We start from the raw sequence: 12,617 nt of genomic DNA, 5'->3' as shown, positions 1-12,617 counted from the left end.
CACCACGGACCACGCACATAACCTTGGCATCTTACGGGACTCCTTGCTCACAAAGAACCTCCAGATCAGCGTTGTATCTTCATCCTTCTTCCACACACTCTGCTTGCTTTGGAAGATGTTCAGATGGATCCCCACAGAATCCAGACAGACTGTCACCCACGCAGTCTTCACAAGCAGACTCGACTACGGCAACACACTCTATGTTGGCGTCGCCCAGAAACAGTTCAGGAAACTACAGAACGTTAAAAACGCTTCGGCTAGACAGGTCCTCGACATCCCCGCCACAGCCGCCTCACACAACACCTCTGAAAACTCCATTTGCTCCCAATCAACAAGAGAATCCCCTTCAAGCTCCTCACACATTCCTACCAGGCTCTTCATGACACAGGACCAGCATATCTGAACCACCGCCTCTCATTCCATGTACCCGCCAGACAACTTTGCTCCGCCCCACTTTCCCTGGCCACAGTCCCACAGATTCATAAGACCAGAACCGGAGTAAGAGCCTTCTCCTACCACGCCGCCAAGACGTGTAACACCCTGCCTCTCCATCTCAGCCAATCCCCATCGCTTACACAATTCAGGAAGGATCTCAAGACCTGGCTCTTCGACTAAACCTCCACGCCTAGACGGATCAGCAGCCTCCCCCAGTGCTTCGAGACCCTCACGGGTGAGTAGCCGCACTATACAAACTCCTGATTGATGGATTTGGGTCATTTTATTTATTAAAATTGACTCTACTGTTCTAAATTGGGTTGGGATTTTTCTTGTTTTGTGTTTTCACTTTATTACTGTTTGTATACTGCATAAATACTTTACACATTGCCTCTAAGTTAAGTCTGACTGCTTGTGTGTCAAGCATCCAGAATGTTAAGCAGGGGTTAATATAGTGACTTTTGTGGTTCACCCTGACCAGGATTGTGGTTATTGCCTGAGTGGGACTTCCATCCCCCTCTACTAATAACCCAATTTCGTACAGCCACTCAGTGGCTCCATTAACTTCAAAAGGAGTCTTGGGAAGCTTCTCACTTCAGGCAGCCAAGTAGAATGGGCAGATGACAGAAGATTGCTGATCTCATTTCCCTTTCAGAGAGTATAGACAGCCTGAGGTCCTGCAGTACTGTTTCACTTGAAAATGAGGAGGGGGTATTCTTATTTAATAGGGTCACATTTCAGTCAACAGTGAATAGAGGTAAACCTGGAGATCAGGTAGAGTCTTGGAATAAACAGGGACACCATGGAGTTTAAGGACGTGAGTGACCAAGAAGTTCAATGACAAGAAAGAGAGGAGGCAAAAGACACACAATTGATGGACGGAGTGCAGTCAAAACATTCACCCCCAGTCAAGAGATCTGGGTTAAATCCATCATTCTTTTGCTCACCATGCCACCCCAGTGTAGACCTGACCATAAGCAAATCAGTCTTAACCCTGTGCCTCATGGGAACAGTCCAGCCCGAACTGCCAAGCCAGGTCCTCCCTGGACCTGAAACAAGCATCCAAGGACTGGTTTCGGGGTTTCACCCCTCATCAGCCAGGATAGCTTGAATCCAGTGACACAGTGAGCCTGGGGCCCACGTCTGGGCATACCCGGCGTACTTGGGGTGAGAAAGCAAGACACACAATTGATGGACGGAATGCAGAACAAATGAAAACATTTACCCCCAGAAAGAGAGGAGGAGCTATAATATCCTGAAGTTGAGTAGGAGCCTCAGGGGCTTCAGACAAGGAGAAACTTCAGGCACCATAGAGTGAGGGATGTTACATAACTTGAGATTAAGCAGGAGCATTTTGGAACTAATAGTTAGCAGGAGCCTCTGGAAACTAAAATTAGGGACCAGGCCTAAGCATAAATCATAGAGCCTTGAAGACCTATTGTGAGCAAGGCCTTTTCTGTAAAATCTCAGAAGAAAAGGAAACCTGCGGGGCTTAACTAAGGGTTAGTATGTGCTCTGGAGATTTAGTGGTGTGTGTGCGCGCGCAGAGGCATGGGAGAGATGAGAGTAAACAGAAGCCTCAGTAAATCTCATAGTGAACATTGTTTTCACTGAACTGAGGTTCCAGGTAACAGTGAGCAAGATATACAGGGCCTAAAGGTGAACACTGATCCCTCATGAACGAACAGGAGTTTAAGGGGGATAAGAACCCGGGAGAGGACTCAAGGGTATGAGCGTGAGCAAGGATGAAGGGAGATTTATGGATTTAAAGATCAGTGTCCATGTACCAGTGGGTGAGACGCAGTGTAATAATGGGGTTATCTTTCCGATCTAATGCTACTGGTCCTACCAGATAGTAACCAAGCAATGCTTCACCAAAGGTCTTGATCCACAAATATGGGCCACTTTTGTATATTTCGGGCGTGCCCGGGCCTATTTTAGTTCCTAATCCGACTGGCCCAGGGAGATCTTGGGTGTGGGGTCTTGACGAGGACAGGGGGTGATAAAAGCTGCAAAATCTCCCTCCCCTGCATTCACTCCCCTCTGCAAAACAAATATCTAGTGGTCTCCTTGATTTTAACACGGACAGAACTTCGTAGAAAAAATAATGTTCGCACCAATTATGATTCTGCTGTTTACATTTTGAGTGGCTAAGACCTGATCTCAGTCCAGTGTGCGCCAGAAACCACGTCATGTCTGTAACTTCAGCATGTTTGGCACACATGACAGTCTTTTCGGTGAATAATATTTTTGGGACAGTAAAACAGGAATGCAGACACTACTCTGCTTCGGTCCTTAGCGTCGGGGTCAGTGCGGGAACATCAGCAGGTTGGCTGTGCTATGCTTGGAACGCCATGAGCCTATGGGGACCAGTTAAAGACAATCCAGTTCTTAAAAAGAAAGTAAAGCACATGTATTGACCAAAAGAGGTAATCTTCTGAAAACCAAAGAGACCGAAGTCTGGTGCTTGAGACAGATGTTCATAACCCCATGCTGATCCCGAGTCTCAGTCTTGCATTGAAACTTGCGTGCACTGGCCAACTCGCTGGCCTTTGAGCAGTGTTTCTGGAATAGAACTGTAAGAACAAAAAGAATAAAATAGCAGAAATAAAAGCGACTGAAAAGTGAGTGAGCATGTGAATGTAGGGTGTTTTACGTGGCACTATAAGCCAAATGAATAGTTTAAGATCGGTGGGTGAGCGTAAAGTGGGCGGCAGGTTGGTACGAGACAGAGAAACTTAACACTGTTCATATTAGGGCGCTGAGAACAAACTTTCGTCAACAGGGTTAAAGGTAGCAGTCACCATGTGCATTCACCACCATTTCTCACAGGCTTCTTTGGAATTCCACTACAAAAAAGTTTTATAAGTGCCTTTGTCACCATTTGTCTAGTCTCTTGATATTGCTTCGGTGAAGTTCCAGATGTATAAAATGGGTGACTATGCTTGTATGGCTGTAATCTTGGAGCTGAAAAGGCTGTTGTAAAAACTGGCACTATGACTTTTTTTGTGGTAAAAGTACAGATCTGTCAAATCCAATTACCTGCTTGTACATGGTAAGCCTCATTTCCACACAGATCGTTTTATTTAATAGCTCTTCTGAGTAGATTTTCCCTCAATTTCTGCTGCCTTAAGATCGCTGTGCTTGCCTTGCGTAGTGGGAAAGGGGCTTTTTTCTTCTCTTTTCTGTGTAAGGGCGGCGATCAAACACCAGTCTGTTTGATATGACGGAATGCTTTCAGTAACCCACAGGGAAGTGTAAGCAAAGGGTCGCAGACAGTGAATTTAAGCTTTGGATAAACGCTATCACGCCCTGTCTTCATTCATTAAGTAGCATACATATTAAAAACAAGCATTGGCATAGCCAAAGGTCTCGCTTTTGGGACCTTATTCGTGTTTAGCCAGAGCTATTGGCGGTTAGCAATGACAAAGGGTCATGCTACCTCCAAGGACAGTTCTAAAGGTATTTACATACCAGTACACCTCAGCAGCTCATCCTTCACCAGAAAAAGAAACACATTGGTGCGGAAATCCCCATCTAGCAAAGACAATCCTGTGGAATTAATGAAGGCGGCAAGGACCCGGATCTTCCTCAACAGATGATCCAGGATCATCTAGAATAATAAACAGAAAGAACCACTTTCAAAGAGAAATGGCTTGGGGGTGGATCTCACCCAAGATCACAAGACTGTTCCTCCATTAGGATAGTGGGCACTGCCCAATGGGTCCCCTCTCTCACTCTGCTTTCTTGCACACCAGGCATAAATGCAGCTACACTATCACTGTGATATAAGAAGAGCAAACCACTTCTCTTCATGCACAACGTCCGGGCTTCCCGCATAAGCAATCCTCACAAGCCACACTCTTACAACAGCAAACATATAAAGCTCAAGCATCCTATCCCTCACTTCTTTTCTCCACCATACACTTAAGCACAGTGGCAGAAGACAGGATAAAAGCACCACTCTGGTCATCACATGAGACTATAACACTTCCTACATTACCCACACTATAACCCATCCTCTTTCAAACTAAACACAACTTACAGTACAACATGCTTCCCATCCTACAAAGCATGTCAGCCCCCTGACAGGGCTATGAAGCATTCTATCTACACTTACTGCTAAGCGCTTTGTCACTAGACGTTGAAAGCGCCCTGAGCCCCCACTGCTGGAAGAGTGGTTTCGCTCGCTCACAAATTGGGTGCAGACACAAAACACGGCTTTGTGCCGTGAGGATGCTCTAGGACTTCCCAAATTCCCCGATAGCAAGCGCGTGGAACACAATACTCCAGGACCCTCGAGTTCTGAGTGACATAGCCCACGCGTCTGCAGATGAGCTCTAGGAAAGGGCCCTGGCTTCACTCAGGAGCTGCAAGGCCTCGCTCTGATCTGTGCTGGGAGTGGGACAGAGGTGAAGGGCTGGCTGCTAGCTCTGGGTTGTGCTCTGAAGTCAAGTGATCTGGTTACCCAATACAATTATTCGAGAACAAAGATATCACTCCACCCTGGAGTTGGGTGGTCTTCTGAACTCTGTGTAATCTGGAACTGAGGAGATCCTCTGGTGTAGTGCTCAAATCACCTCTGTATTGTAAAGTTTCCCTTATTATGCCCACCAGAAGGGGCGGGGGGGGGAGTGGGCGGTGCTATTAGTCTGCAGGGGCCCACCCTCGTGCAGCAACATTTATTTAAAGATTTTAAAGCAAGCATGCTGCATCTATTAATGTCGAGGTATCCAACGTGGCTAATAACCGTAGACGGCACCAGGTGGTGTTAGCTTGCTGCCTTAGGCCTCGCAAAAACATCCGACATGCTGCCTTTCCCCTAGACTGACTGTTCCTACTGACATATATTCCTGGGCAGAGGAAAATACAGGCTGCCTCTTCTGCTGGCGCACGTGAACGAAGACCGGAAGCGCACTGCTGCCGCGCCTAGAACACCTGGCTAGCGCCCTCTGTCCTATGTGCGACCGCAGAGACCCCTTGAGGTGCGCTGCCTGGGAGATGGAACTCTGATGGCACACAACTGAAGCTGCGCACGCAAACTCAAATTTAATAAATAAGCAACAAGTACACTCGCGCAGGAGTGGCACTTTCTTCTGGTTTAAAAGAACAAATATTGTCATATTTAATGAATGGATAAAAAGAATGAAGCAAAAGATTCCGCTCAATAGTCCTTCCCCAAACATGCAAATTCAGTGAAACAATATGCGTGAACACAGCACAGGGGTGTAAAAATCCCAGCACTCACGGCACATTCCTTTTCCAAGTGACGGACTTCAGGCAGCAGGCTTCCAGTGCACGCTCCATTCACGTCCCTCTGAACAGCTCTAGCATCCGAGAGCAGTGACGCACAGCGTTTACCTTAAGGGAGCGAGCGCGATAATTGCTAACAGATGTCACCGCTCGCTCCCGCAAGGGAATCGCCAAACGTGCACGCGTTGCCATTGAAAGCAATGCAAAGCGTTTTTGGGCAAAAGAGCGAATAGATTCCAAGAGGTCCCCTCCTATGCAGCGCATGCGCTCTGCGTAGGCAAGACCAAACTAGTCGTGCATATTTGACACAAACGTCCGCTTATTGAAGAGCAGACTCATACATTTGTGGTTAGTGCTTTCTAAGAGCATCATTTAAAAGAGACAGACAATAGAATGACTCCTTGAAGGATAAATAAGTGTAAACAATATTTTAGTGTGTCCTGCGTTGAGTCCAGTACCATCGACTTTCATCTCTGCCCCATTGTAATGCATTGCAATAGTTTGACTCGACAACAGGTGAAAACTTCCCTCCTGAATCTGCTTGAAAGTGAGGTACAGCTGTTAATTATTGATTTGCATAATCAGCATCATGTGGTATCAAGGATTTCAATAATACTAAGCTAAAATTTGTATACAATAAAATCTTGCTGTCCTTGTCATCAAGCTTAGGAAATAGTCATTATAACCTTTAAAGAGCATCTGATTCTGAAAATCCTAGCCTTCCCACAATAGTGAACCACTGGTGGGGCTACCTGCACATGATTGTGGTTTTCAAGGGGCAGCAGAATGGACGTAAGAAATTAAATAATGCACATTGTCCTACTGCTGTTTATGGACGTTTTAAGATCAAGGTCATAGCTTACTGAGCGATGTGTTATCCTTGTTAGAAAGCAGGCAGGTATTGGTGTGAGGTCATGACTTGGCCGGGCAAGTTACAACCAGACTAAATGTATTTGGTTATTAATTTTGTGATTTAACGGAAATCGCAACATGTAAACGTGTTGCTAACTTTCTATAGGTTTTGCAAAACACTTTTCACTCTAGTCATGCAAATGACTTGATGTGCAAAAGGAGTTCACATATGGAGAACTTGAACCCTTAAATCGATTAACTTGTGTGAAATATTTCCCCATGATGGTGTAATATCATGAAATAACATTGATAAATCCTACCTCGTTGTTGGGGATTGAACGTTGGGGCGGGAATGCCCTTGGATGTTTGGGAACATCCTCAAACTCAAAAGTCTGTAGGTATTAACAAACATTCTTCCGGTTTATTTCTACCATGAAACAGAGTGTAGATTTACTCTTGTCAAAGGTACGGACAGATCCTCTGAGGTGGGAATTAGAAGTGTCGCTCCCAAAATTACTGTAGTGTAAGGGAAGTGGTTTTAAAAAAAAAAAAGTTTTGCTTGCAGCCAAAAAAATTGCTTCTGCACAAACGTGATGGCTTTTTTGTGTGGAGCACTGTACATATTGTAGAAAAGAGCACACCAAAGACCCTTCACGTAGACTTAAATAGTAATTCTAAAAACGTTTTCTGGATTATTCCTGAAAACCTGAGCCAGGAGTAAACTTGGCTTGCTTTGTGAATTTTCGGATCAAGCTGGAAACCTTCATCCAGGCAAAGGCATAAATCTGTAGGTGCAGATTAACAAATATCTTCTGGAATGCAGCGTTGCTATATATTCTGAATACTCAAACTGTTTTGTAATCTGGTGCACCCCCCCATCTACAGACAGACGTTGAGTCACCACGCTGTGTTAAGTATGTTTTTCCTGCTCTCCTTGTTCACAGGGTAGCTGTTATCTGTGCCCCGCCTTCATCATTCTGTCTCGGCACAGACCACCCCAAAGGCAAGTTGGCAATGAAGATGAGGCACCTGCGAGCGATGGGCTACCACGTCGTGCTGGTAAGATCGACTTTCTTTGGTGCAAATGTTGTGCATATTCATGACCAGAATAGAGATTTCCAAAGACATATCAAAGCAGCATGAGACTAAAGTAAATCGATTCCTCATCCAAGTGCAGTGCTGATGGATGGAGACTACGATGAAAGTGCTTTGGGTTGAATTTTCATAAAAGAGGACTATTATTTTTCAAATCTTAAGTGATCAATGCGGTGATATCAACCACCATGAATGAGAGCCATCCATTGCCAGGTTATGTAAGCCAACATTTTTGCATGCTTCTAAACGCATGTACCGCCAAAGCCTTGTCTCCTAAGCAGGCTTGTCTTGCTTTGGCTACCCTCGTTTCTTGCTTTGGCTACCCTCGTTTCTTGCTTTGGCTTCCCTCGTTTCATGCTTTGGCTTCCCTCCTTTCTTGCTTTGGCTTCCCTCGTTTCTTCTTGCAAGCACTGTAGAGAGCTCTCAGAATCACTTGAAGTATAAATCTGGTTTATTTAGTATAAAGTATACTATGCAACAATTGTAGAATGGCATTTTCTTCCACATCTCAGGATTTACCTAGGATGGTAGTATTGCATTATATAGTAATACCCACTGCAAAACTGTTGCTTTCGTTTTCTGTCTGCTGATCGGGACCATTACACCATCTACACCTATTTTTTTCTGCCGTCACTTAACCCATCTCTCCAATTCTGTTAAAATTCTGCTTTGGACTTATTTCTGTTTCTCGCTTTCCATTTTTCCCGATGTATATGAACGGCACATTTTAGCAGTCTGTTTTTATTTATTGACCTGTTAAGAATGGTGTTTCAGTGCATTTCTTGTTCATCTCTTCTCTCCGTTTTCAGCACCATTGATCCTAACACAAATTCCGCTATTTAGCAACATTTCTCTTTACCCTCTATAAATCCAGATTCTCAGCAATAGCAGATTGTTTTTGTTAATTCAGTTGTATGTGCTTGTGAGATTGCTTATTCACATTGTGTGGCAAAACTTTCTCAGCTGTTGTCCCCCTTACTAAATAAGGTCATAGAATACAAATTGTGCTTCTCTAATGCTCCATAATTAAATATTATAATTAAAAGAATACTTGAGAACAAGCTTTGTCAGTGCCAATAGGTCTGCCTTATGAATGAAAGTGCCTTTTGTTTCATTGGGTGTTTTAGGCATTCAGTAATTCATCATACATGCACTCTGTCACTCATCTTTGCCTGTATCCATTCATTCATCCTCTGACACAACCACATTAAAACGCGCATAAACTCAACACATGTAAGGGAAATTTTAGGCCAGGGGGGGTTCCGCTACGCAGAACTCCTCGAAGTAACCCATAAACTCCAGCGCGCTATGCGCTGTTCCGCAAGCAGCAGAATGTGTTCGTTCATACCTTTCACGTTGATTTCCAGCAAACAGCACTATGCCCTGCGGAAGAGGGCACTGCTTCTTTTCTTGCCAGTCAAGTAGGTTTTCTACCCGAGCAGCAGCTTTCTGAACGCGAACAAAAGGTTTCTCAGCGTGAGTGGTTGTGCCCATCCGCAACTGCCTGTGTTCAGTATTCTGACCGCACGTATTGAGAAAACTCAACGGGAGGTGGATTTTCCTTGCTCGCGCTCCTCAACTTGATGTTGGTGAGCACGAGCTAGGGAAAAACTCAGCAGAGCACATTTTTTCGGAACTCCGCATGGTCCGCGAAGTGCAGAAAACTCCGCATGCAGAGTTCACTGCCCAGGCCTAGTTAATTTAAAGATAAATAGTTTTAAAAAAAAATGATAATAATTTGATTACGTTGCTATCTAAACACAGCAGTCATATGTTTGCAATAACAAAACTAAACCTGGCAGCAGGTGTCCAACTTGCAGAGGGATTGCAAACATTCTATTGCTGTTTGAAAGTTTCAGCATGGCCACCACATTTAAAACCGACGTGTTGGCTATCTTGTAACGGTAAAACAATGAAACCCTATGAACAGCAGCATTCCATAATGGTTTTCTCGTAGCCACGTAGGATACCACAGCCCTACTCCACACACGAACGTGGCGGGTCCCTGATTACTACCCCACCACCGGATTCAGTCAGTTTCACCAGGCCTTCTAATTCAATTCCCCCAACGTGGGATGCCGCAGAGCCTCCCTCTTCGCCGATCAAAACGGCTTCCAACTTTTAGCTTTATTCAGGTATCTGAATTCAGTTCCCTCCACGTGGGACGCCGCCAAGCCTCCCTCATCGCCGATCTACACGGCACCCGACTTTTAGTTTATTTCAGCACCGCTATTACCAACAACCAAGTCCTGAAGATGATCCTCATTGGTAGGATCGAAACGTCGACTCCTCAGCGCAACTGATGGCGCATGCACTTTTGTGACTCAATTGTTTCAATTTCACAAATCTAACATTGTAAATCATTATTTTTGAGCCACAACGTCCACTGTACATAATTGTTCACATCCACAATTTGCGCCGTTTTTCGCTGATATCACAATTGTCACTTGTGTCGCCACTTGTTTGTGTCACGTACACAATTGAGCACCAAGTCCAATTCGGGTTGTTTCAGGCATCATTTGCCTACAGTGCTGCTATAACTAACTGTAATCTCTAATTTCAATTTAATTATATGATGTCATGTGCACATTTCAAAACTATTTGAGTCTCCCGCGTTCCTTTCCACGTAATGTATTGTACATACATGTCTAATTGTCTTTTATAGTGCTACCAGTTGGGATATTGTTTTCTCTTTATCCACGTGGGATACAGCACACTGCAGATGAAATGAGCAACAAGCAAGTGACCTGTTAGTACTGGCTGGAGAGCTATATTATCCTCTTAAGAAATATTAAAATAAAAAAAGAGGAGATCTAAAGAAATGAAAGGGGATCTACAAAAGGAGAAAATAGGAATTGGTCACCCAGCCCTGACACTGAAGCCAATTCATTTTCATAAAATGGCAGAGCTAATGACAAATGTGGACTGAAACATTTAAACACAAAATACACTGTGATGGATGGAAGCAGTGTAAATGACACTGAGACATACATAGAACAGACCTGACCCAAAAGCTTTATGAATAATTATTTTGTTACAAGATCCTGGCAGACATCTAATAAGAGATTCTAGCAAGAATTTTTACAGTAGAAATCTTCTGTCGTAGATGGTAACCAACATTAAATCCTTTACCACAAAGGTCATCTGTGACATTTCATGTAACAAAATACCTATAAGTAACCTTTAATACAAATAAATAACCATCCACCCATAAATTCTTATTAACTTTAACATATGTTTTCACAATCAGTATGTCAGGCCTACTGAGTTTATCATAACGTTTCATAATAAGCAGATTATACTTATGGCATTGAAAATATTTGTTCCCAGTGACCCAATCAGGCATATAGCTATCATTGGACTGTCACCATAATAAACTGAAGGTTCTGTAATGAAAATCAGCTTTCCCACAAGGCAACCATTAGGCACAGAGTCTTAAAATTACTTAGTATACAATTTACATTTTTCAAAGCAAAATACTGTCTCCCCTAAGTAGGTCTAACAAAGATTTTTCTATACCCATGGTTTGTTAGAGTAACCAGCACGAAAGCTGTTGCCTACTGCTGTAATCTGTGATTTTCTATGTGGCAAACTACCTATCTGTAGGCTTTATAGAGAGTGATAACAATCTACCCTTAAATACCAATTGGATTCAACATATGCTTTCCACAGTCATTATGCCAGGCCCTATATCTATATCGTAACTTCTCATTATAAACAAGCAGCCTACAACCTTTGTTATTGGCTTGTCACCATAACCAATTTAGACCTATAGTGTTGGTCATAAGCCTTCCCACAAGGCAACCATCAGGTATACTGTAATAAAATTACAAATATGTACAAAATACAGTTGTCAAAAAAATAAACCTCTTCTAATAGTGCCTAATAAGAATTTCCATAGTCCAAATTGTCTTTTCCCTTAGTTTGTTCGGGTGGGTCACCAGCACCAAAACCCTTTCCAACTGTGGTAATCTGCGAGACTCCATGTAATAAAATACCTGCCTGCAGGATCTACCTCAGTACAATAACAATTCATTCTTAAAAGCTTATTTCCTTTAACAGCCGCTTTTCACAGTAATAAATTAAGGCTTACTTGCTTTGTCATAACTTTTCATCATAATCCAATCACACCAAAATAATCTGACATAACTTTTCCTAGTGAACCAATAAGACCGCTAGACTTTACCAATGGCTTGACATTATATACAGCAAAGGTCTATTAAAAAGCGCATAAGCTAGCAACCATCAGGAATATATTTATAAAATTGCAAATATCTACAAAGTTATAGTTAAAAAAACAATATACAGCCCCTCTCACTTGAGCCCAAGAAGAATCCTCACAGTTACATTCTTCTCTTAAGGGTTTCCAGAGTGAATGTCCAACACCAAAACCCTTGCATACTATGGTAATCTGTGAGAATACATGTAATCAAATATCTTTCTACAGCCTGTAACATATGATAACAATCCACTGTTAAAGGCCTGTTGACTTCCCATGTTCTTTTCACAATGATTAAACCAAGCCTACTGCCTTTGTAATAACTGTTCATAATAAAGAGGCCAGACCAGTGCAACTGGCATAACATTTTCCTGTACACCAATCAGCCCTATAGTTGCTTTCATTGGCTTGTATACAGTAAACCCGAGTAGACATAACTAACTGTACAGATTGTAAACTTTCCACAACACAACCATCAGGCATACATTCATTAAAGTGCAAACGTATACAAATATACAGTTGTCAAAGGAAAATATTATCTCTCCTAACAGGGCTTAACAATGGTTCTCACATTACAAATCCCGTATACTCATGGTCTGTCCGAGCGGGTAAGCAACAGCAAAACCCCTGCCTACTAAGTTAATCTGTGAGATTCAAGTAACAATTATCTGTAGGCTTTAATTTAGAGCATTGTACTGTATTGTAAATGCACTTATTTAGCGCTTACTATCCCTGATGAGGCGTCAAAGCGCTTTTTCGGCGT

At 43.1% G+C, this 12,617-nt stretch overlaps 1 protein-coding gene across 3 annotated transcripts in view; it reads left to right on the top strand.

The window, feature by feature from the left end:
- FASTKD2 (FAST kinase domains 2) overlaps nt 1–12,617 on the top strand; it is a 307,901-nt gene that overhangs the window by 277,044 nt on the left and 18,240 nt on the right. For all 3 annotated transcript variants that reach the window (XM_085648896.1, XM_085648894.1, XM_085648895.1), the window contains one exon: nt 7,485–7,599. In XM_085648896.1, the coding sequence (XP_085505022.1) occupies nt 7,485–7,599 (115 nt within the window). The remainder of the gene's footprint in view (nt 1–7,484; nt 7,600–12,617) is intronic.

The sequence above is a fragment of the Triturus cristatus genome, chromosome 3_2 (assembly GCF_964204655.1).
Source record: "Triturus cristatus chromosome 3_2, aTriCri1.1, whole genome shotgun sequence".
NCBI lineage: Eukaryota > Metazoa > Chordata > Amphibia > Caudata > Salamandridae > Triturus > Triturus cristatus.
The sequence above is the reverse complement of the archived record's forward strand: the minus strand, read 5'-3'. Positions and strand labels throughout refer to the sequence as shown.